The sequence below is a fragment of the Helianthus annuus genome, chromosome 11, assembly GCF_002127325.2.
Source record: "Helianthus annuus cultivar XRQ/B chromosome 11, HanXRQr2.0-SUNRISE, whole genome shotgun sequence".
Classification (NCBI taxonomy): domain Eukaryota; kingdom Viridiplantae; phylum Streptophyta; class Magnoliopsida; order Asterales; family Asteraceae; genus Helianthus; species Helianthus annuus.
The window spans coordinates 186,417,084-186,444,375 of record NC_035443.2 but is presented as its reverse complement, the minus strand read 5'-3'; the positions used below and the strand labels follow the sequence as shown (position 1 = coordinate 186,444,375).

General features: G+C 36.1%; 1 protein-coding gene and 1 long non-coding RNA gene across 2 annotated transcripts in view; both read right to left on the bottom strand.

The window, feature by feature from the left end:
- The window catches only part of LOC110888995 (tyrosine-protein kinase JAK2), a 39,536-nt gene extending 13,745 nt beyond the window's left edge, over positions 1–25,791 (bottom strand). The window contains exons 1-5 of the mRNA XM_035980376.1: positions 25,645–25,791; positions 24,383–25,340; positions 22,320–23,336; positions 20,542–20,613; positions 14,870–14,944 (exon numbers count right to left, since the gene is read on the bottom strand). Of these exons, the coding sequence (XP_035836269.1) occupies positions 14,870–14,944; positions 20,542–20,613; positions 22,320–23,336; positions 24,383–25,336 (2,118 nt within the window). The 5' untranslated portion in view covers positions 25,337–25,340; positions 25,645–25,791. The remainder of the gene's footprint in view (positions 1–14,869; positions 14,945–20,541; positions 20,614–22,319; positions 23,337–24,382; positions 25,341–25,644) is intronic.
- On the bottom strand, positions 12,635–12,969 carry LOC118484340. Its single transcript, XR_004873380.1, has 2 exons — positions 12,859–12,969; positions 12,635–12,756 (listed from the first exon to the last, which is right to left on the bottom strand). It is a non-coding gene; the product is annotated as an uncharacterized LOC118484340 (long non-coding RNA).
- Positions 25,792–27,292: the final 1,501 nt, after the last annotated feature.

Sequence of the window (27,292 nt, the reverse complement as noted above, 5' to 3'; positions counted from 1 at the left end):
TTTACCTATCCTATCGAAAATCCAATCCCTATGAATTTTGCACCAGCAATCCCAGAACCAATAGTCCATGCCCAACCTGTAGAAATGGAAGAATGGTGGACGAATGATTGGCAATTTCAAAATATTGTCAACGACCCTTATTCCTTCCTTCCATAATTCGACCCATAACCCCTACCTAATCCACCAATGAGCCATGAGAATATGGCTGAACTGCGCCATTTTGGTGAAGAATTGATGGATGCCGGGAATAGAATCAGGGAGATAGGGGGACAGATTGCCTGGAAATATGACGAAAGGGAACTTCGTTTTTAGGGTAACAAGTGACGAGAGATAGAAGGATAGTAAAACTCTAGTTGTATAATAGTAAAAAGTAATAGTGAAACCAGTTGTAACATAGCGAATAAAACGTTGTAAAATATTGGTGTGTATTGATGCATACTATACCGATATAAAATGGAATCGAGAAATAGATAGTTTTTGATTTTACGTGCATTATGAATTGTTTGTGTATAATTTGCTAGTTATCAATTACTAATAACAATTATTATATATTATCAGATGGCAAATAGTGGTAATGAACCAGTAAATGAGGTTAATCAATCGGAGCAACATCCAGGAGATCAATATATGACTAGACAAGATATTGAAACCATTGTTGCTCAAGGGATAGCCAACGCTATTCCAGCATTTGTTGCTGCTGTGAAAAATCCAATCGAACCGCAACAAATTATTCCTAGTAAACATACTATTGAGGATAACTTCAGTAATAGTATAAACGGGGGTAATAATCATGTTAATCATGATAATGAAACCCAGCACACGCCGCTCCCTAAGAAACGAAAGGCTGCAACACCTGGTTGCACTTTCAAAGAATTCCTTGCTTGTAAACCCACTGAATTTGCAGGCAATGAAGGGGCAACTGCATCGCTGCGTTGGATAGAGAAAACCGAAGCAGTGATTGCAATAAGCAAGTGTGCCGAAGATGATCAAGTCATGTACGCGTCAAATCTATTTAAAGAAGGAGCACTCGAATGGTGGAACACTGTGCTACAAGCTAAAGGAAGAAATAGAGCTTATGCTATGACTTGGGAAGAATTCAAAAGTCTGGTTGAAAGAAAATTCTGTCCTGAGTATGAAAAGGAACAAATGGCAAATAAGTTCCTAAACCATCGGATGTTAGGTGTGGATTGTCGTGGTTACACTTCGACATTCTTTGAATATGCTAGAGTAGTACCAACACTGGCTTCGCCAGAACCGGTACTCATTTCTCGCTATATTTGGGGATTAATTAGCGAAATTCGCAATATCGTTAAGGCTGCGAGCCCTCGCACTATTGACGATGCAGTAGAATTAGCTAACACCTTAACTGATGAACTGATACGCACAAGAGATGAAGATAGGAAAAAGGAATTAGCTCAGAAAATTACCCAAGGATTTAGGGTGGGTAATAGTAATTTCAAGAAGAGAGGAACAGGGCAATCTTCAACTGTGCCATTCTGCAAAATTTGGAAAAAGAAACATTTTGGAAAATGTAAGAAACTTTGCAATTTTTGCAAAACAATAGGACATCAGGAAGAAAACTGCAGGAAGAAATCCATAATTTGCTACAATTGTGGGGAAGCCGGACATATCAAACCAGAATGTCCTAAGTTAGTTAACCCAGTAGACAACAAACCCAAGGCAGCTGAAGGAGCTACTAAGAAGAATGCCAGAGCATTCCAGCTAACTACTCAAGAAGCAGAACTCATTCCGGATGTGATAGCCGGTACGTTTTTAGTCCACAACGTTTATGCAAAAGTATTATTTGACTCTGGTGCAAACCAAAGTTTTATAAATACTTCATTCTGTCAAGATCTTAAGTTACCTTTAACTACCGTTAGGCGGATTTTTACAGTCGAAACTGCAGATGGGAATTCAGTAAAAATCAATCAGGTTTTGCAAAAAGTAGAAATAGAACTCTTAGGTCATTAATTTACTGCAAACCTATTGCCTATGAAATTAGCTGAGTTTGATGTTGTGTTAGGAATGGATTGGTTAATAGCCAACCATGCTCAAATCATTTGTGATAGAAACTCTATAGAAATTCAAGCACCTACTGGAGAGGTAATTAAAATTCAGGAGATAAGCCTCGGAAGCCACTAAAGTTCATATCAGTAATGAAAGTTGCTAATTATGAACGGAAACAAGGAATAGTATATATGAGTTCAGTGATCATTTGTACTAAAGGAAAAGAACTTAAGGAAATTCCTGTAGTCTCAGAATACCCAGATGTTTTTCCGGAAGAGTTACCCGGATTACCACCAGATAGAGAGGTAGAATTTAGGATTCACCTAATTCCAGGAACTACACCGATAGCCAAGGCACCCTATCGGTTAGCTCCTACCGAAATGCTACAATTAAAGAAGCAATTAGATGAATTACTAAGCAAATGATTTATACAACCTAGTTCATCCCCTTGGGGTGCACCAGTATTGTTTGTGAAAAAGAAAGATGGATCAATGAGAATGTGTATTGATTATAGAGAGTTGAATAAGGTTACAATTAAGAATCGATACCCATTACCTAGGATTGATGATCTTTTCGATCAATTACAAGGCGCTAAATATTTTTCTAAGATAGACTTGCGCTCCGGATATCATCAATTAAAGGTTCAAGAAGAAGACATACCTAAAACTGCTTTTAGGACTAGGTATGGACATTATGAGTTTACAGTCATACCCTTCGGATTAACTAATGCACCTGCAGCATTTATGGACATGATGAACAGAATCTATAAACCATATTTGGATAAATTTGTAATTGTTTTCATAGACGATATACTTATTTATTCAAAAAGTCAGGTCGAACATTGCCAACACTTGCATGTACTCTTAACATTGTTAAGAAAAGAAAAGTTGTACGCTAAATTCTCGAAGTGTGAATTTTGGCTACAAGAAGTGCAATTCTTAGGACACATGGTGAATCACGAAGGTATTCACGTAGATCCTGCTAAGATAGATGCAACTACCAATTGGAAGGTTCCGCAAACTGCAATGGAAATTAGAAGTTTTATAGGTTTAGCCGGATATTATAGACGGTTTATTAAGGATTTTTCTAAGATAGTTGTACCATTAACTAAGCTAACCTGTAAAGCCACTAAGTTTGAGTGGGGACCTAAACAATAAGAAGCCTTCAGAATTTTAAAGCAGAAGTTAACCAATGCTCCAATCTTAGCCTTACCAAAAGGAACGGAAGGTTTTGAAGTATATTGTGATGCTTCAAAATTAGGATACGGATGTGTGTTAATGCAACGCAAAAAGGTGATTGCGTATGCTTCCAGACAATTGAAAAAGCACGAAGAAAACTATACGACTCATGATTTAGAATTAGGAGCTATAATTTTTGCCCTTAAGATATGGAGACATTATCTGTATGGAAGTAAGTTTACTATTTATACAGATAATAAGAGTTTAAGGTATATATTTGTGCAAAAAGAATTAAACATGAGGCAAAGAAGATGGATGGAAATCCTGAGTGATTACGATTGTAATATTCAATATCACGAAGGAAAGGCAAACATAGTCGCAGACGCCTTAAGTCGTAAGTTCCATGAGAAACAAAAGCAAGTCCGTGCTCTTAGAATAAATCTACAAGTAGATTTAATGGAACAATCGAAGGAAATTCAGGAAACAGCAACGAAGGACGATGCTGAGGGAATGAAAGGTTACCTAAAAGAATTGGAACAAGGAAATGATGGAATTTGGAAATTCCATAAAAGTAGAATTTGGGTACCTAAACAGGGAAATTTAAGATCAAAGATTTTAGAGGAAGCTCATAAATCTAGGTATACCATACACCCAGGAAACAATAAGATGTACCAAGATTTAAGAAAGAATTTTTGGTGGATAGGAATGAAAAAGGATATAGCCGAATACGTGTCTAAATGTTTAACTTGTTCACAAGTTAAAGCCGAGCATCAGAAACCCTCAGGTCTACTACAACAGTTAGAAATGCCTGTATGGAAATGGGAACTCATAACAATGGACTTTGTTACTAAGTTACCCAAAACCAGAAAAGGTAATGATGCAATTTGGGTAATCGTGGACCGATTAACCAAATCAGCTCATTTTCTACCAATAAAGGAAACCTTTAGCATGGAAAGGTTAGCCAAGTTATACGTAGATGAAATAGTATCCTTACATGGAGTTCCACTCTCCATTGTATCGGATAGAGATAGTCGTTTCACTTCCCGTTTCTGGACAAGTTTCCAAGAATCAATGGGAACCCGACTCAATCTAAGTACTGCATATCATCCACAGACAGACGGACAAAGTGAAAGGACGATCCAAACTCTAGAAGACATGCTCCGAGCATGTGTAATTTGCTTTGGAGGTAATTGGGATAACCATTTACCATTAATTGAATTCTCCTATAACAATAGTTATCACTCAAGTATCGAAGCCGCCCCATTCGAAGCACTGTATGGACGCAAGTGCAGAACACCAGTATGTTGGTCACAAATAGGAGAAAGTCAATTATCAGGTCCGGAAATTGTGCAAGAAACCACAGACAAGATAACTCAAATCAAGGAAAGATTGAAAACAACCAGAGATCGCCAGAAAAGCTATGCAGACAATCGTCGCAAGCCACTCGAATTCCAGATAGGAGACAAAGTACTTTTAAAAGTATCTCCTTGGAAAGGAGTAGTACGATTCGGTAAGAAAGGAAAACTGAGTCCAAGATATGTTGGACCATTCCCAGTGATTCAACGAATCGGGCCAGTTGCTTATCGCTTACAACTACCAGAAGAACTAGCTGGAGTACATGATGTATTTCATGTATCCAATCTCAAGAAATGTCTATCAGACGAATCCCTGGTAGTACCTCTTCAAGAAATAGAGGTAAATGAAAAGCTGAAATTCATAGAGAAACCCTTACAAATAGAAGATCGAAAAGTCAAGTTTCTCAAACACAAGCGACTAGTACTGGTGAAAGTCAAATGGAATTCAAAGAGAGGACCAGAATATACTTGGGAACTGGAGTCAGAAATGAAGCGCAAGTACCCTCATCTGTTTCAATAAATCTCGAGGACGAGATTTTTCCTAAGGTGGGGAGGATGTAACAACTTTCATTAAAATTTATAATTAAAATGATAATTAGTCAATAAGGAAACCCTAATTGAGACACCTAAGTAATTCCGCACTAACCCCGAAATTTTCGAAATAATCGGAATCAGGATCAGGGCCCCTAAAACTCAGGGGGGGTTAAACCCTACTTGATAATTATCTTTAAATTTGCGTTGTAACTACCGAAATTCGATTTTGAATGAATCACCCAGCCTATACCACTGACTAGGCTAGTCTACCATATAGACTGCACCCTTTACAGATAGTAAGGGTAGGTCCTTACGGACCGTAAGCCAACCGGTTCCTTTACGGACCGTAAGGGTTGAGGCATACGGTCCGTAAGGGAGTCTCAAATTTTACTATAAATAGGAGACATTGGCAGTAGCATTCTGAAGTTTAAACGATGTAAATTGGTGGCATGTACGTCGAATTAGAGCAATAAACACCACAATTAAACACACACTAATATCGAATCGCTGTCGTGGAACAGGGTAATTACTCGATCGCTATTACGATTCATTTTCCGAGATCAATATATCCAAAGAATGTTTAAGTGTTGCCCACATTAGGGTTATACTTTGTCGTTCGTCATTAAATCGATGAATGTTTAAGTATGGCGCTTTGTCGTTCATTGTGAGAATTTGATCTCGTGAGTTATCGTAACTGCTGTATTGATCACTAACCCTGTTTTGTGTGCATTATTGTTGAAATTAGGTTAACAGGGCTAACTCATATTCTATCCGTACTAAATCTGCAATGTGAGTCATTCTCTTTTTATCAACTGTTTTACAATACTCCAAATCATTTTTCAAAGTTATAATTACAGTGATTAAGTTTATGTAATCACCAAATTACAGCCGGTATGTGGGGTATTGTGCACAATATTATTATTGTTTTAATCACATTAGGTGGGCGAGCCTAAAAGTAAGTGATATATGTCACTCATTGGGACTGCCAATGGTGATATGACCACAGTCACAGAGCTGGTCTGTGACAAATACCTATTCTTGAAAGTTGGTTGATAATAAACATATGTAAAAACCCTTAATGCTGTGAATTATAACAAATGTGTCGTTTTCAGTAAATAGAATGATTCACTCAGTATTTCCCGCTGACAAAACCTTTTTCAAACATGTTTCAGGTGATCTGCTGTAAATCAGGAAAAGTGCTGAGGGGCATTTCAAGCTTAAAATAGTGGCTCAGTATAAAATAAAGAAATATGTTTTGAAATAAGGATTTATCACTAAAAACTTATGTATTGTAAATTATCGGGGTTTTATCCCGAATTGTAAAATAAAAATAATCGGGAAAAGTTTTAGCTTTACAACGATCCTGATGTTAAAATTCCGCTGCAAAAATCACATAAATAAATATCACGGGATTTCTGTCCTGCGGCTCCTGAAACGGGTCAAACCGGATCAAGGGCCGTGACAGTAATTTGTATAACTTGGAAACAAATGTAATTGCGAGACCGCTCTCAATACTGTACAATGGTTCTTATTTAAACTTGATTAAACTGGATTCACTCACCAGTATTTCCTACTGACAAAATGTTTTTAAACGCGTTTCAAGTAACAATATGTAAAAGCCAAGTAGAAGCCAGCTGGACAGCACTGAAGGCTTGGAAAAGTGGCAATAAAGTTACCTAAAATAAAATAGATGTTTTTATTAAATAAAAATAGGATTTATTCCTATGAAACTGAGTGTACTGCAAACTTGGGTTTATCCCATGTGTTTAATATGAAAATGTGGTATTTTACTCTGATAAAATATTTTGTAACTACGGTCCTAATTAAAATTCCGCTGCCAAATTAGACAATAATAGGATACCACCGAAACTGGCCGCGGCCGCCCGTTCCTCTCTTTGTGTAAGGGGACGGGGGTTGTGACACAAAAGAGGTCCTAGATTATGTTCATGCAGATCTATGGGGCTAGCAGGAACCATGTCTTTAGGAGGAGCTTTGTATTTCTTATCCTTGATTGATGACTACTCAAGGAGGGCGTGGGTGTATCCTTTAAAACACAAGCATGAAGCATTTGAAAAATTCATGGAGTGGAAAGTTCTTGTAGAGACACAATCTGAAAGAAAGGTCAAGAAACTAAGAACAGATAATGGTCTGGAATTCTGCAGTAATGAGTTTCACAGTTTTTGTAGAAACAAAGGTATTGCTAGGCATTAAACAATACCTGGAACCCCACAACAAAATGGTCTTGTAGAAAGGATGAACAGGACCCTACTTGAAAGAGTTAGGTATATGGTTCATCAATCTGGGCTACCTAAAAGTTTTTGGGCTGAAGCTTTAAAGACTGCTGCACATGTCATTAATAGGTCACCATCTTCAGCCATTAAAATCATGGTGCCTATGGGGAAGTGGTCAGGTCTACCTGTAACAGATTTTGAAGACTTGAAGGTATTTGGTTCTTTAGCTTATTCATATGTAAATAATGGTAAGGTAGAGAACAAGGCTCAGAAATGTTATTAACAGCAGAAATGTTAAAGTCATAGAAGAAATGTTAGATCTGATAAAAGAGTCAAGAGAGTTCAGGTTGAGGTAGAGCCTATGGCAAGTGAACACGTTGAAAGTAGTTCTGAACAAACTAATGTGGGTCAAGGTGGTCATATTTCATCAGAGAATACAAGTGATCAGTCATCAGGGTAATGCATTGCTAAAGACAGAACAAGAAGACAAATAGTGAAACCTGTAAGGTTTAGAACACAAGAGGATATTTCTGCATTTGTCTTTAGTGTTATTGAACATGATAGTATAAATGAACCACTGTCTTATAATGAAACCATTAGTTCTGTTGAGAAAGACAAATGGCAAGTGACAATGAAAGAAGAAATAAAGTCCTTGTATATAAATGAAACCTGTGAGTTAGTGGATAAGCCAAAGGATCAGAAGCTTGTATCCTATAAGTGGATTTAGAAGGTTAAAGAATGGATGCCAAGAGAATTGCCAAGATACAAGGCAAGGTTGGTGGCTAAAGGTTTCACACAGAGAGCTGGTGCGGATTACAATGAAAGTTTTTCTCATGTGGTAAAGCATACCTCTATAAGGGTAATATTGGCATTAACTGCATACAAAAATTTTGAGCTGGAGCAATTAGATATACATGAAGCAGCCTCAAGGGTTTAAAGTTGAAGGACATGAAGATAAGGTATGTTTGTTGCTGAGGTCTTTGTATGGTTTAAAACAATCACCTAGGCAATGGCATCTTAGATTTGATGACTATATTGTCTCTCATGGCTTCAATAGAAGTAAGTATGACAGTTGTGTGTACATTGGAGAGTATGAGCAGGGAAAGTGTGTGTATCTATTGTTATATGTAGATGATATGTTGATGGCTTATCAGAACCAACAGGTAATCAAAGATACAAAGAATTTGTTGAACCAAGAGTTTGATATGAAGGAACTGGGGCCGGCTAAAAGGATTCTGGGTATGGAGATTCTCAGAGATAGAGATCAGAGATTGTTGTATTTGAATCAAAGGTCATATATTAAAAGGGTGTTGGAAAGCTTTGCTATGGAAGATAGTAAACCTGTTTCAACACCATTGGCTCAACATTTTAAGCTTTGATAAGAGACTCTCCTTAAACTGAAGATGAAAAGAAAATTATGGAGAAGTATCCTTATGCAAATGTAGTTGGAAGCCTAATGTACCTTATGATTTGCACAAGACCTGATCTGGGATTTGCAGTTAGCATGGTCAGCAGGTATGTTTCAAATCCTGGGAAAATACACTGGGAGGCAGTCAAGTGGATACTTAGGTATCTCAGAGGTACACAAGACAAAGGTGTGGTGTTTGGAAGAGATAGTTTTGATGAACAGGTTTTGGGTTATTCAGATTCAGATTTTGCTAAAGATCTGAATAAGGGAAAGTCAATGACTGGATATGCTTTTAAGTTGTTTGGTTCTCTTGTTAGCGGGAAGGCTACATTACAACATATAGTAACTTTGTCAACTACAGAAACTAAGTATGTTGCTCTAATTGAAGTAGTGAAAGCGAGCATGTGGCTTAGAGGGTTTGTTACTGATCTGGGTATAGAAGTTGATAAAATTGTGGTATTATGTAATTGTCAAAGTGCAGTGCAGTTGACAAAGAATCAGGTTTATCATGAAAGGACCAAACATATAAATGTGAAATTGCATTTTATAAGAGATGTGGTGAAATCAAGAAAGGTGCTGATTAAAGAGGTGGATACCTTAGAGAATGCTGCTGATATATTCACTAAGGTATTGCCTGGACCAAAGTTTGAATATTGTTGTGAACTGCTCAATGTTGGATAGACTTTATCCAAAGGTGGAGATTGTTGGGATAAGTTGGAGAAAGTCTAACTTCTTTTTAGACTATTTTTGTAAGTAGAGGGTCTGTTGCGTAACTTTTGCATAAGTCATGTTCTTGTTTAGAATGTTTAATAATGTGTAGGGGTCATACGTGTGAATCTAGAAAGATGTTTGTTAAGATGTCTGTTTAGGCAGTTATTAGCCGTTGCTAATTAGTATAAAAGGTAGATTGGGGATTAGGGTTAGGTGAGCACAATTCAATTGAGTCTGTAATTCTTCTTGAATCATTTGTTTGAATAATGAATTGAGTGTTAATCGTTGGTGAGATTCTTGTGTTATTGTTCTAACAAGAATCAATCCGGAGCACTCTCGAGGCACCCACCGGACCAAATGGATTATTCCAAGAGTAACCCGAGTCCACCACCAATTCTAGGGAAAAATGGATTAACCCACCCGCCTATAGACATGACGAAACTTACGGATGCATCAATGCATCATTAAAAAAAAACAAAAAAATAGCATCGCTTCAGTAAACCATATATTAAAAGTATTAAAAGTCTTTAAAAACAGAACTACTGTAAATCATCCGGAAAAAAAATATATATTACCAAAAGGTATTAAAAGTTTTTAAAAACTGAACTACTGTAAATCACCCGAAAATATATATATATATATATATATATATATATATATATATATATATTACCAAAAGGTAACAACAAAGTTGGTTGATTTTTTTATGATGATACAAAACAATTTATCGTTTAGCCTACTTTATCCTTTTTATACTTATATATGTACGGTAAATTACTGTTTGGCTCTTGTAATTTAAAAAGGAATCTTTTGACGTATCAGACTCTAAAGTTGTATTTTATAACAATTTTGACTCATAACAATAACTTTATTACCTTTTTCCACTTAAGTGTAAGGTAATTAGGTCATTACATACCTTAGGGCTATTTTTAATAACTACAAAGCTCTTTTAATATTAAAAAGATTAGTAATGCAATTACTCAAGCTTTTTTTATTATTTAGTTATTTTTACGATTATTATTTAACAAAATACATTTTAAATATACAAATAAATATACATTTTTATTAACCGTTTGTTTTTTATAAACGTGGTTTTAATAGTCATTTGTTTTTATTAAAAGCGTCTATCGTTTTTAAACCTTTGTAAAGTCGTTTATCCTTTATTTTTTTTAAATATTTCATTTTATACCATTTCTTTTAACTTTTTTAAACATTTCGTTATTAAGCCGTTCATTTTTAAAATTGTTTCTTTTTAAACCGTTCTTTTAGAACCATTTTTAAACTTGTTTGAAATTTTGTATTCAATTTACTTATAGCCATTAGGTAAAAAGAACTTTATAAAATGAACGATTTCAAAAATTAAAGAAATTTCAAAACGATCGACGAGTGGTTTAAAAAACAACTTTTATAATAAAACAAAAACTTACAAAAAATAAACTAACAAGTGTAAGGTTTTAGAAAACCCACAAATTTAATAAACAAAAGATTAAAAAATAATTAATTTGAAACAAACAAATGGAGATTTGAAAACAGATAAACGATTTAAAAAAAAGTTTAAAAAATGAACGATATTGTGCAAACTTTTTATTAGAATAGTTCATATTTTTCAAATCTTCCATTTCTTCTGTTTTATACACGTCGTTTTTTAAAATTTAAAAAATGAACGACTTAAAAAAAGGAAATTGTTTAAAAAAGTTAAAAATAAACGATTTTATAAAATGAATTGTTAAAAAAACTTTAAAAGACAAACCAAATTGAAAAGAATGATTTAAAATGGAACAATTTTAAAAACAATACACCGTTTAGTAAAAAGGGTCAAATAACAAATGAGTTAAAAATGGTGTTTGTAAAACACAAACTTTTAAAGAAAATGCATATTTATTTGTGTATTTAAAACGTATTTGTGAAATAATAATCGTAAAAATAACAAAATAACAAAATAAACTTGAGTAATTGAATTATTAATAATCTATTAAATATTAAAAGAACTTTAAAGTTATCAAAAACAGCCTCCAACGGATATAATAACCTAATTACTTTTACAGTTAACTGCAAAAAATAACAAAGTTAGTGTCTAGGGCCAAAATCATTATATAATTCAACCTCAAGGTTTGATATGTCAAAAGATTACTTTTTGGGCTTACATTGTTAAACTGTGTAAACCACAGAGACTAAAATAGTAATTTAGTCTTATATGTATAAGAACAAAGTGAGTTCGAATTTTTTTTAACGATTTAGAACCCATAGATTTATTTCCTATCTATACTACCTAATAAAGAAGATAACTATAGAAGAGACAAATGATGCTATCTAGGGCCTTCGTTTTAGTTTTTCCGCCTAAACCACACTTCCCTTTCCTTTAGTGCACGGGTTAGGAGGACCCGTTTTATAATATGGGTCAAAATCGATGAAGACTATAGTTCTAAGGGGGTGTTTGGCCTAGCTTTTTTATCTAAGCTTATAGCTTTTTTAGCTTATTTTTACAAAATAAGCACTAGTGGGTGTTTGGTTGAGCTTTTTAAGCTTATGCTTATTAGCTTATTAGCTTATATAAGCTAATTTCAAGAAGCTTATGGGTTGATGGTTTTTTTAGTTTATTTGAATAAGCTTATTTAAACAAGATGGTTTTTTACTCATTTACCCTCAAATGGTGGATTAACTCATTTGAATGTAATACACACAATGATATTATACCCCTTCTCACAGTACACAATGGATTAACTCAACTTAAAGAATATAAGCTAATCCAAACACTTAAAAATAGCTTATCAAATGAAAGAAAATAAGCATAAGCTATTTTAAAATATACGCATAAGCAAAAAAATAAAAGCTAGGCCAAACACCCCCTAAGTTCTATGGGGTGTTTGGGTTAGCTTATTTTGGAGCAACTTATGACTTATTAACTTATAAAAGTTAATAAGTTGCTTTTTGAGTGTTTGGGTTAGCTTGTTTTAGAGGATTTTGTGTGTATGTGTGTGTGAAGTCATTTTTGAGAAGTCCGAATTTCTGATTTCTCACTTATGACTATATAAGTTAATAAGTCATTTTGGGAAAGAATGCCAAACACCCCCTAAGTTCTATAACCCAAACAGAATACAAAAACACTTCTCATCTCACGCTAGGATTTCAGCTTCCAATCTCAATCTCAATAGTCTTCTTCACCACGCTTCCACCTGCACCGTTTCCCCTTTTATTTTCTTTTGGAAGTTGTATCGTACTACACACACATTAAGGTTTCTTCTTGGATCTCTTTCTGCTAATCCTCCCACGACCATTGAATCTGATGTGTTCTTCGTCAAAAAGGCTCTCTAATCGGGTACACCATTCCCAACCTTCTAGCAGGTAAGATTTCATCTTTATATCTCTAAAGATGTTAGATTTCATTTATTAAACCCTAATCTCTAATCCTCTCTAATCGCCTACACCATCCCAACCTTCTAGCAGGTATGCTTTCATCTCTATATCTCTAAACAAAGTATCAATCTTATAGCTAAGGATCATTCTTGATGGGTTTTCACGCTAGTGTCGCACCTGGAGTGCCAACGAAGATGATTTAATCAAGAATGATGTTGGATCTGAAACGGTATTCTACATATCTATTGGTAATTACATTGACTGAAATCTATAATCTGATATGACGTGTGTCACTTTTGAAATTATTCACTTTCTATATCACGATTTGAACTTAGAGATAAGCAAATGGTACCAGGTACTAATGTTTATGTTTATAATAAAATACAGACAACATATTTTGGCTTTTTTTTAATAAATAATGTTTATGTTTATAATAAAATACAGACAAATACTTGTGTCATTATGAAACATTTCACACATTTTCACTTATGTTTACCATACATTGTTACTTAGATGTTTTATTTCAGTTGAGTTGACTATCTGTGTTTTTATGTTTAAATAGTCAAATGGTTTAAAGAGTCAACGCAATCTAAATTATTGAAATTGTCTCTAATGTTACTTTTTTTATTTTTAGGCATATTATACATGTTAATATAAATTCATTTGATGAATTCATATTATACAAGTAAATATAAATAAGGAATAATGGATTTTAATAATCCAAACTTTTAGTCGTTGGCCGGCAACGGTCCCAACTTAAAAAATAACTGCTGGTGGTCCTAACTTTTCACATATTGTAAACAAATGGACTTTTACTAAAAAAAAACCTTAATTTCTTTTTGTTTCTTTATCTTTTTCGGTTTAGTAAATGTCCATTGGTTTACATTATACGAAAAGTTGCCGAAAAAGATGATGAGACAAAAAGAAATTAAGGTTTTTTTTAGTAAAAGTTCATTGGTTTACAATATACGAAAAGGTGGGACTACCACCGGTTATTTTTTAAGTTGGGACTGTTTCCGGCCAACGACTAAAAGTTTGGATTATTAAAATCCATTATTCCTATAAATAAAAACTTTTGAGAAATATATTTAATTAAAATATACACGTGGAAACTTTCTAAAATGGTGTGTGCTATCATCTAACTTTCTTCTTGATGTGGGGTTGGATTATATGCTCACTCGTAGACGACTCTTAAGTTAGCTCTGTATAGAGGCATGCTAGGCATTCTGTTGTTGCATCAATTACAAGACACCATCAATGAAGTTTTGAGAAGTTCATGTCATCTCCACTTTTTATGTTATTACACTCTTGTGCTAGAACATTTAGATTAGACTATGGATGTGAATGAGTGTAGTCCTCAAAGGATGATCCGTTATGTAGGCGTCTACGTAAGCGGGTGTGAAGATGAGCCTGAAGGGGATGGACCTAGGGTATGGGGATGAGCCTCAATATATACATACATATACATATATATATATATATGTGTGTGTGTGTGTGTGTAGAGATGCCGCACGCGGCAAGCTTCCGACATTGGCGACGGGACGTACCGGGAGGGGGCGGTGGCGCCGTGCCTCGCCATACCGGGACGGACCTCATACCGCCTAGTCTTATTCAGGACGCGGCATCGTAGGAAGGATACGATATAATGTGATGTGACGATTTTCTCGGTGTGTGGCGTAGTGCCATCCATCCGTTTTGAATTTTGGATGCACGTGGATTCATATAAACACCCAACTACCTAACCGGCTGTGCTGGTTTCAATTTGGCTGTTTATTCTGAAACCAAAAATAATTAGTTTGCACGTGGCTGAATTTGATTTTTATAAAAAAAAGGCACTCTGGTGTTGCCAATTCAATTTGTGTGTAGTATATGATTCCGAATTTGATCAAGTAAAGTCCTTAATAACAACAGTCTACCATACTTATTTATGTAATATAATAATTATATATTAGAATTCACATAATTTTATAATAACTACTTTTTTATCACTAAGTTTATCATTTTATAAATATCTACTCATAATTTAAACAAAAGGTGAAGTGAAAATAAATAAATAAAAAAAAAAAAAAAAAAACAAAAGGAAGGACTTACAGGAAGTAGTTCTGGAGGTGCCATCTCAAGTTGGTCAACAACTTGGTCATTATCCGTATTTTGTACTCGCTTCTCCTTTAAAAAATAACATGTGAGAGAAAAGATTATCTACTAAAACCCATAAAATTCGTGATAAAACCTATAAATTGGTGTTGAAAAACTACTTGCAAAAGAGACTACAAACAATGAAGAAATTGATAATATAATAGATGATATGGTGTTGACATTTGATGTATAAAGATAATACCATAAATACCATCAAATGAATTTAACAGTAAATTACATGTCTAATTTGGTGAGAAAAGGATATTACAGAAGATAGATACAATATCGTATGCCTTGTCCAATTGAAATGGAATATTCATATACATTCTATCAAAGAAATTGGATGGCGAGAATTCGTCCAGGATATGACATAAAATGAAAATTAGTTTTTTAAAGAAAAATTCATATCAAGTTATGGAACATGCATGGGCGAACCGTCCCAATTGACCAGCATAATAATAAACCTTAATTATATAGGATGGCTAGATATCAATTAATGAGTTTTTAGGTAACCATGCTTTCTTTAAACGAACAACGAAATAAATGCTCGGCTATTCGAGGTAACCCATTGGCAAAATGCAACCTCATACGCCTGCAACCACAGACAAGCGCTAGGTTGTCCACTATCACCGGTTCCGGGAAAACAAACACGGCATCCAAAAGCTCACTGTGGTAAAATCCGGTTGGGATCAGATTCGAATTTGAGACCTATAGCCTCAAACCAAAATCTTCACTTCCCTTCCAATACCAATTGAGCTATAGTCCGTTAGCTAGGTAACCATTCTTAATTCTACATGTTTCAGGTAACCACGCTCAAGATTCATGACAACATCATATAGGATGCCTAGATATCAATCAATAAGTTTTCTTTATTTTGAGTTATTGGAACAAGTTTGAAAAACAATATTTATTTTGAGTTTTATTTATTTATTAATGAGTTTTATTTATTTTGAGTTGTTTTTTAACTTTGTTTGGTTGAGTTTGAAAAACAATATAATTTTAAATTTAAATATTTCAATTTTAATAGTAATTTTCTTTTTATTATCTTGGTCTTTTCTTAACAAGAAGGGATCACCATGGTTTTCGCACATAATGAGGGTGTGATATTGGGTTATGGATGTTCACACTTCTTTTACTGTTACCTTTACTCTATTGTGTTACATCTTATGTTGCTTTTGAAATTGGTTATGATGTCTTCCTTTTATTTGAGATAAAACAACTAAATAAGCTTTTGACAAATATATTTAATTCAAATATACCTTTGGAAACTTTCTAAAATCGTGTGTGCTATCATCTTCGTGGTGTGGGATTTGGATTATATGTTCATTTGTAGATACAAGTTATGTAGTTAATATCTCGATATATCACCGATATATATATATTGTTTAGTTTAGCGGTCTCCTGTCGAAATATCAGTGCAAAATATTGGTTAGAATATCAGTATGGATAAAATTGGCAATATCGGTATTTGATCGATATATCACCGATTTTTTTTTCTGACATCGGTACCTTTCATCTTGTTTCTACCATTCGTCTTTCTTCTTATTGTTGATATTAGTGTTTTGAGTCTTAATTGTTGTTATGTTTTATTTTAATGTTTTAAGTCTTAGTGAGTTCCTACTTGCTACAATTGTTAACGTTTTGCAAGTTGGAAAAGGTTAATTATTTAATGGTATGAGAGCATAGTGAATTGTTAGTGTTAAATTGCTATATATATAAATTTAGCATAATATTAAAATTACCAATATCCCACCATAATAAAAACCGATATCTCAAATATTGGTCCTTCACCAATATCTGATATTTACCGTATTAACTACTTAGGATAGGAGACGACTATTGAGTTGTCTCCGTGTGGAGGCATGCTAGGCATTCTGCTGTGGCACCAATTACAAGACATCATCGAGGAAGGTGTAAGAAGTTCATGTGATCTCCACTTTTTTATGTTATCACATTCATGCACGTGATATGATGATTTTCTAGGTGTGTGGTGTAGTGCCATCCACACATTTCAAATTTAGGATGCACATGGATTCGTCTTGATCTGGAAGCGGCTGATATAGGGGCGACGGCTAACTCCCTCGGGTTCTGGTGGAATAGTTGGGCCACCCAAAAGCAAACCTCCTTCTATGGCGGGCGATCGTCCAAGATTGGGCTGATTCGGAGGGGTGTGCCCATTGCGGACAGTGAATGCTCCCATTGTGGAATTTGTGACGAGGATCCGGATCATATCTTCGTAAATTGCCTTTGGTCTCAATGCATTTGGTGGAATATTATGACTTGGGTGAAAATACCTTTCCCTAATGATATTAATAATCTGCCTAGTCTGATCTCTTACTTGAAGTCGTGCCCGGGTAGCAAGAACTGGAAAAGGATAATATACACGATTTCTATGGCGACAGTGTGGATGATTTGGGGAGCCAGGAACTTAAAAGTTTTCGAAGACCAATTCATTCCGATTTCAGCCTCGGTGGATCAAATAAGGGAGGAAGTTTTTCTTTGGATGTGCAACCGCTCAAACGTAAAGCCGCCTTCGTGGGAAAACTGGAGAGAGTTTAGTATCATAGACATTTTGTAATCGCCGTTGTCTTTGTTTCTGTTTTTTTTTTTTTTGGTTTCTTGTTTCCGTTTTGTTTGTTTTCTCTGGTTTCTTGCTGGCTCTTTATATTTATATATAAAGTGTGTTTGCCGATAAAAAAAAAGGATGCACATGGATTCATTATTAACTATCTCTTATCACTAAGTTTATCATTTCATAAGTATCTACTCATAATTCAAAAAAGGTGAAGTGAAAATATAAATAAAAAAGGAAGTACTTACATGAATTTCTTGAGGTGCTATCTCAAGTTGGTTGACAAATTGGTCATTGTCCGTGTGTTGTACTTGTTTCTCCTTTAAGAAATAACATGAGAGAGAAAAACTATTTGCTAAAAAACTACAAAACAATGAAGAAATTGATACTATAAGGTAGTGTTTGGTATGCTGGAATGAGAGGTGGAATGGAAGGATGATTACGAGTGAATGAAGAAAAGGGTGTTTGGTTGGTCAATGGAATGAAATCACTCATTCTAAAATGCATTCCATTCCCTCAAAATCATTCCTTCCACCCCCCATGTTTTTTTCCATTCCATCCCCTCTTGCACCATTCATCAACAACACCACAAGCCACTACCTTCGCCACAACCCACTACCACCACCACCCACCACCACCACCGACGCCAACGCCGCCACCCGCCACCACCTCACCCCGACAGTCACCGCCGCCGCCGGCACCCACTCACCACCGTTATCACCCACAGTTGCGACTAACCGCCAACGACACCCGCCGCCGCCGCCCACCATCGTCGACGCCACCACCGCCACCACCAACCGTCGCCGCCACCACCAACCGCCACCTCTGCTGCCACCCACCACCAACGGCCACCACCAACCGCCACCTCTGCTGCCACCCACCACCAACGGCCACCTTGCCACCACCACTCGTCGTCGCCGTCGCACCGCCACTCGCTGCCACCACCACCACCCGTCGCCGCCACCGACACCCACCACCGCCACCTATAACCACCCACAATCACTACCACCAACCACCACTCACCGCTGATTTTATTACTCCGTTTTCTTGCCTACCGAACAATACACAATATTTCTTGCCTACCGAACAATACACAATAATAACTCATTCCATTCACACATGGTAACCAAACAAGACATGAAATGGTAATGATCCATTGCATTCCCTCGTCCATTCCATTACGTCATCCATTCCATTCCTTTGTCCATTCCATTACATCATACCAAACCGACCCTAAGGGTGTAAGGGGCACTCCTCTAAGTGGGGAATGACCTCTCTTACCCACAGCCAATCAACACGAGCCACGTCAACTTCCCACTTAACTCCCCCCACACCCTCAATTTGATGGCGACACTCCTCTCTTGGGGGACTTGCTTTTTTATTTTTTTAATTAAGAAAATATTTTTATAACATCTCTCCCATCCTCTTTCCTCTCTAGGTGAATCAATACCGCAGTCATGTCCCCGCTTAGCCTCCCCGAGGGGTCGGCGGCGGTGTTCCCAAGCGGGGAACTCACTCACCGCACGCCACCCCAAGGGCGCCTCGTTCACCCTAATAGATATTAACATGTTGATTGTTGGTGTATAAAGATATTACCATAAAAAACCATCTACCATGTTTATTTATGTAATATAGCTAGTAAAGTGCTCTGCACGTTGCCGCGACGTTTCAGAAAAATTTACGTTAAGATGTTGACCAAATAAAAACATACATAAAAATAAGCACGAAAACGTATTATATTTGACCAAATTCATTTCTAGAAAAAATAAAACTTACGTCTAAACGTATACCAACCCAAAATGTACATAATAATAAGCATAAGAACATATTATATTTGACCAGACTTATTTATTTCCGGGAGAAAGTTACGTCGAAACCTAAATCAACTTAAATTTATACACACATGTACAAAAAATTAAACACGTAAAACTCGATTAAAAGTTAAGAGACTATAAGTGTTAATGCTTAAAGTGTTTTTTTTGAACGGTGAGAATCTTTAACAGTTGAGAGAGATATCTCACACCCTCTCAACTAGAGGGCACTAACCCCACTCTGCTAGACTATATATGTTGTTTGGTATGCAAGAATGAGAGGCGGAATGGAATGGATGATTACGAGGGAATGAAGAAAAAGATGTTTGGTTGGTCAATGGAATGGAATCACCCATTCCAAAAGGCATTTCATTCCCTCAAAATCATTCCATCAACCCCCATGTTTTTTTTTCATTCCATCCCCTCTTGCACCATTCATCAACAACACCACAACCCACCACTTTCGTCACAACCCACCACCCACCACCAACGCCATCGCCGCAACCCGCCACTGCCTTCGTCGCCACTCCGACAACCACCACCGTCGCCGCCAACCACCACCATCGTTGACGCCACCACCAACTGCCACTGCCGCCACCGCCACTTGTCGTCGTCGCCACACCGCCACTCGTCGTCGCCACCACCACCACCCATCGACGTCGTCGCCGCCGCCCACCACCACCACCTATAACCACCCATAATCACTACCACCGACCACCACTCACCGTTGATGTTTTTCTTGCATACCAAACAATACATAATAATAATTCATTCCATTCACACATGGTAACCAAACAAGACATGGAATGGTAATGATCCATTGCATTCCCTCGTCCATTCCATTCCTTCATCCATTCTATTACCCCATACCAAAACAGACCCCAAGGGTGGTGGATGGAACGAATTTGAGGGAATAGAATGTCTTATGTAATGGGTGATTTCATAGGTATTTTTAACGTTTAAGATTTCACCCGCTGACCTTTACATACATGTGCTTTTTGTTTTAGGTTAAGTCCTTTATTACAAACCCAGTTAATTTTTAGGGTTAAGCGTCATAGGGATGGCAAAAATGTGCCGAATATACTATAGACTTTAAATCCTTTTTAATGTTTTCCCCGCGGTACAGCGCGGGTTGCACCTTACTAGTTTACAATGACACATTACCTCTATCAAATTATAATTTAGTTTCATTCATAAAAAAATTACTAACCAAAAAGATGTAGTAAAAAAAAGGAAGGTCTTACACGAATTTGAAAAGTTGTTATCTGAAGTTCGTCTACAACTTGGTCCTTATTTGGCTCCTGTACTTGCTCCTCCTTTAAGAAATAGTATTTGAGAAAATAAAATTAATGCTCAAAACTATAAATTTCTGATAAAACTACAAATTGGCTGTGAAAGCTATTTGCTAAGGAAAACTATAAAACAATTAAATAATTAATAATATAATAGATGATAAGATATCAACGAGATTGATGTCTAAAGACGATACCTTAAAAATTAAAACCATCAAATAAATTTAACTAGACATAAATTACCAGTTAAATTTGGTAACCAAATAATAAATATGAAAAGGAAATTAACATAATATAGAATTAATACCATATACAAGTCAAATTTGGTAACAAAATAATGAATATCAAAGAAAGTGGGCATTCCATTGTAACTTCTATACACGAAAACGATTGGTGGCGAGAATTCATCCAGGATATGGATGTAAACTGAATTAGTTTTTTTTTGTGTTGAACAATGCATATAAAGTTATGGAACATGCAATATTTCAAATACAAATAAAAAGGTGAGAAAGTGACGAAAACACATTATTATTTAGCGCAAGAGGCTGCCAATTAGCAAGGGCATAACCTGCATCAAAGGAGGTCCCCATCTAAGTCCCATAAGCTTTAACCAAGAGGCAGCCTGCTAACCAATTCTTTAAATGGAAGCCCTCGAGATTGGGTTCTTATAAAGTAGAAATTTACTTTATTTGACAAAAAGTATGGACATACAGTTTCAAGTTTATAGGTTTTGTGTTTAAATGACAGGGTTCTTTGTTAGAAAAATAACCACTGTTATGTATCCACTGATTAGGAACCACTGATTAGAAAGTACTGATCCGTATGATAAACTACTGATCAGTTTGACTAACCACTGATTAACTTAACTACTGATCAGTTTAAGCACTGATCAGTCTAACCGCTGATCAACCACTGTCTATTAGAGGCAGTGGCAAGTTGAAACAAAACCACTGATGAGAACAGCGGTTAGAGAAGATTGCAAATAGAAGTAAAAAGAAACAGTAAACGATTTAACCGGGCTTGTGTTTGACACAATTCCCTTAAACAGATTCGCCGTCTGTTCCCAGGGTACGCCGGTTCGAAACAGCACCGAGCGCTGCCGGACTTGAACACTTGCCTGAGCGCTGCAGAGATTGTTTTTCGGTGTGTCTCACTGTGTTGGTCTGCATTGGGTTTTATAGGCACAGATCATAACTGATTCTGGCCTCATCATTGCATTGGGTTTTATATGTGAGAGAATTAACTCACATAATGGTCATTAAAACTGAAAATCATTTCAGTTAAATAATTAGTCAGTCTCGAGTGCAAAAACTGTCTCCCGCGAGCCCGGGTTTTCGGAGCTGCATTCGTGTCCGCAGGACGTGCGGGCGTACACGAGTTCAACTAAATCCGGTTCCCATTTTTGCACCCCCCCCTGCGTGCGCGCGGGTAGGACTTGTGGTAAAACATGTCATAAGACTTCAAAGGCTTCATTAAGGTTTCTCCTTATATATAGCCTATCTTTTCACTCCCACACCGATGTGGGACAAAGTGAATTACCAACTTGAGACTTTCATTCACACTAAACTTCCAACATTCTTCTCTTCAATTGTGTCTTATTTGGATATTTTCAGGACATGTTCTATGTAATAATTTAGCCAAAATAAATTGTAGCATTGTATATGCTTAATACTTATTTCTTATGCATTAAGATAATATGCACCCATAATTAAACACACACACAAACATACCTGACTTAGTTGAAAGACCAATGCTTTCTCAAGTTCGGTGAGAACAACTTTCATTGTTGGGCGTTGGTCTTGAGTCTCCGCCACACACCGGTTTGCGACTTTTAAAAATGTGCACAAAGAATCCTTGTTGCCTCCTCTAGTTGGACTATAAGTCTTTTTACCGGCTTCTTCCTTTAGTGTAGGATCAATCATGTCCTCTATTGTTCCATTGTAGAAGTTTTGTCTTGCAACATGAACGAGCCCTTTCTCACTCTCCTTAAGGTAAATAGGGTCATCAGCTTCTCTTCCGCATAGAATTTCATACAAAACTACTCCAAAGCTATACACATCCGACTCTCTTTTTAGCTTACCGGTCTTCGCATATTCTGGATCCACATGGTACATTGACTCAAAATATGTTCTTCTACATAGAGCTTCGTCTTTTTGATTTGGAGGCAGGAATACTGCCAACTCAAAGTCTTCGATCTTTGCCCTCCAATTCTCATCCAACCCAAATCTAAAAGGAGTTATATTACTGTGTATCATCATTTTTTTATCTGCCATCTCATAATGAAGGTAATTCAGTGCGTGCGCACCGTCAATGCAGATTTTCAAACGTTTTTCCCAAGTCAAATTATGCATTTTTTTTGCGTTACCCAAATAATCACCAAGTGATCCATTAGAAAATTTCTCGGTGACAAGTATCCTCTCAAAACCTTCAACACAAAATCCTATTAGAGTGACTATGTTGTGATGCTTAGCACTAGCAAGCACTTCAAGTTCTCTGAAAAATAATTCTTCTTCGAGCTCGTCAACTTTAGGAAGGAAGCGCTTTATAACAATTGCGTTGTGTCTCTTAAATAGTTTACTTTTACTTATCCCTTCTATGGAGGAAGGGTTTTCTTTATCAAAATGGCCTAGTTCTACTTTGTACCAAGTATAGAAATTGTCAGAGCCAGTTTTAGATGTGTCTGAAAAATTATGGGTGGCTAACTTTATATCATCAAGCTCAATCTTCAAGTGTTCCAAGTTATTTCCCTGCAAACATGTGACAAAGGGAAAAGAGAATTACAAATTATGAAATTATATATACCTGTTAGATACATGAGAACGAATTGTGTTAATAAAATTGATCTTGAAGGCTCTATGAAAATGAGAAGCGTAATGAGAGAACCCCAGTTTGGATAAGGCTCAATGAAAACAAGAAATGTGGGGTCATGAATTGAGTGATTCAACGGATGGTATTTCTTTAGTTTGGTATTTGGGATTCGGTTGAGAGGTTTTTTGATTGAGTATAAAACTCTTAAGGGGGATGGTGTAATTAGATAAAGTAGTGTAATTCTTTTCGTTTTTCTCTAGCTACTTAACCTTTTTTAATTTTTTTTTTTTAATTTTATGAATGGGTGCTTACGGATTAATTTCATCGTGTCTACATTTAACATCCCTTCTAAAGTCCATCTACTGAAAGGATGGATACGTAAGAAATACGTAAAAAATGTCAAAGTTAATAGAACAAAAGTACAATTTTCTTATTATTTTCGTTAAAAGTAATTTTGTGGGTGGTGGCGGTGGTAAGATGGGTGTGATATATACGGGTACCAAAGACATCTTGATAATTATATCACAAAGAAGCAATACAAAGATTTAAAAATATCAGTACTCGAAATTAAAACATACAATATAAAAACATTTAATAAACAACTGATATATGGTGATTTTGAGATAATTTTAATTAAAGTTTCATTTAGTGTAACTAACAACAATGAAATTTAAAGTATATTTAACAATATTATTTTGAATGTCCAACATAGGCAGACCCCATCTAGCGCACCTATAGGTAAAAGGCCACTTACGTCTAGGATCGCAGATTATAGGTAATTTTATAGCAACAATAAAAACATTTTTTATTTAATAAACAGCTGTTATATAGCAATTCTTTTAATTAATTCTATTTTAGTTGTAACTAACAATGAATTTTACAGTATAATTAACAATATTACATTGTTAAGAATTTACAAATTAACAACAAAGGAAAATTAACTTAAAGGCGTAAAGAAAAACAAAAAAGCCAAAAAAGGTCTTACAAAATTTTCAGGTCGTGGTTGAAACCTCAATGCTTTCTCCAATGCTTTCTCAAGTTTATTAACAATACTGAGCATATCTGGGCGATGTGATCGCTCTTCCTTTAAGCAAGAATATGCCGTTTCTGAGTATGTTCTGAGTGATCTTACGGATATTTGGTATCCGGACATTTGATTCTTTAGATCGGGATGGATTATATCTGGCAACGTGTCGTTTTCATAATGTTGCATGACCAATGGAGCTAGTAACCTATTAGCATCGTTCCTAATATATGCTCTCCTCCCACACAATATTTCAAATAATACCACACCAAATGCGTAGACGTCCGACTTGCAGGTCACCCCTTTTGTCTTTTCAATTTCTGGGTCCATATACCCTATTGTGCCAATAGGTTCAGAAAGGATGACCCGGTCCATTCGGTTAAGCAATTGTTTGATGGAAACTTTAAAACCAGATAACTTGGGTTCCCAGTTCTCGTCTAATAAAATTGTCGAGCTATTGATGTTAAGATGTATAACACCATAGCCGCGTCCCTCGTCATAATGGAGGTAACTCAAAGCACGAGCCACGCCTACACATATCTTCAATCTTTGCGTCCATGTGAGGTTCGGGTTGCTTAGATGCTCCTTGAGACTTCCATTTTTGGCCTCATACGTGGTCACAATGATCTTCTCATGTTTTTCATCACAAAATCCGACAATAGAGACTATATTTGGATGCTTGAGATCAGAAAGCATTGAAACTTCGGTCCAGAACTCGACGACTCCTCCACCATGCTTACGATCTAACCTCAGCGCAGAAATCTTGATCAACTCCCCGGACCGCTGGAGTTGTCCTTTGTATACGTGTCCCAATCCACCGCGTCCGATGATGTTATCATCAGCAAAGTTGTTGGTGGCCTTTACTACGTCTTCAAGTGGGATTTGTAAGTGACCAAACTTGGCAATTGTTGTCATATTTCTGTTTATAAAGTAAAAGAATATTGAAAAATTATTGGGTTACAAAGGATTGAGAAGATAACTTATACATACGAGCCACCACACTATATATGAAAATTTTTGAAGCAATTTATTTTGAAAAAAAAAAAAAAAAAACTCTGTTAAAAATTATATCCTTTTCTTTCAGATTTCAAAAGTATTGTAACCGGGTTAGTAATCCCGGGTTCTTGTTTCGTTGATTTATCAAAACCACCTTAGAATGTTTTTGTAGTGACAAACAAACAGAGAGGGGCCGGTAATAGTTAAAATGGGTTGAAGGTGCGAACCTGGTAATGGGTATGAAAAAGGTTCCGAACAGAAGCAACGGCTAGCGGTAGATGAGATCTGGATAACAGCGAGCTGTGTACGAAAAGGCTCTGAACAGAAGCAAATAATCGAATGGCAGTGGCGTGAGAGGGATTTGGAGATGTTGATGGAATGTGAGTGAGAGGGAATTAAAGGGAAAGGCAGTGGAAACGAGTGTAAATAGTACCGTCCTGCCTTTTTTCTTATTTCTTAATTTCATAGTCGGTGTATAAAATATAGAAAATGGATCTTTTTTTTTTAATATTATTTTGTTTTTTGTTTATTGAAGATGAGCTAGCTAGGATATTTTTAAATGGTAACGTGCAATTACCTTGTTTCCAGCTGAAAAAATGATACTTTAACTACACTTAAGTTGACACTTACATTTTATAATCGAAGTCTACTCTAAACAAATAATATAAAAAGATCGCATTGATTGAGAATTAACTGAGCCACGTAAGATTTAAAGAAAAAGTCATACAGATCCAATGAAATCAAATTAATTGAAAGATTGGTGCTAACACGTAGTGGTGGAGTGGTTGGGGAACATTTGGTGTTCTTTGTAACTCTGATTCGACTCTCACTCTCTCTATTATATTTTGCGGTATCCAGGTGAAGGGCAAATATGGGTGGCTCCGGTTCGTCTTAGATAGGAGCCGAGGTTTTATCGATTATTCCACTGTCGTGCCTTCGGGCGGGTGGAGAACGGGTTTCCGGGCATCTGGGAGAGCCAAAGAATTAGTGGCGGTCGAGTAGTCGACCTTGACCACAGCGCCCGGTACCACGCTGATTGGTTTCTTGCCGTTCAAAAAAACAAATTGCAAGATTGGTGCTATTTCCCTTAACAACATGTACTTTATACACGGATGGCAATTAAATCTAAACCCGATGGGTAAACCTAAAACCCGACTCATTTGGGACGGGTTTGGGGTCGGTAGTCGGGTTTGGGACGGGCTTGTGATTGGTTTTTATTTTTTCCGCGGGTTTGGGTCGGGTTTAGGATTTAGTGATATATCTATTTACCCGACCCAACTACCGAATAAAGTGTACCTATTTACCCGATTTTATACCCGGCATAATTTCTTTTATATTTTTAAATACGTATACATATGATACACTCATTTTTTATACATACAAATATTTTATTTCGTATACATTGTAATTATTTCATACATTTTTATAGTGATAATATTAAATGTAACGGATTCGTAGTTACCCGGTGGGTTTTGGGTCAGGTATACTCAACTGGTAATTTTTTTTAAATTAACGGGTTTACACAAAACCAGTGGGTATACCTGATATCCAATGGGTATTTACCCGCTAAAAACCCGACAGGTTTGAGATAAGCTTATCTAACAGGGTTTGCGTTAGGGATTACCTAAACTCGTCCCAAACCCAACTCATTGCCATCCCTAATTTTATAAAATAATCATAAATAATCTGCAACTTGGATGCTATTTCCTTTAACAAACTCACATCATGTCGCATGACTATAAATTAATAATACACACCTACTGATTACTTAAAAAAAAGAGTTAAATATCATTTTAGGCTATGTGGTTTGGGTTATTTTGTCAGTTTAGTTCAAAGGTTTCATTTTTCTCTTGTGGGTTCAAAAAGGTTTCACCG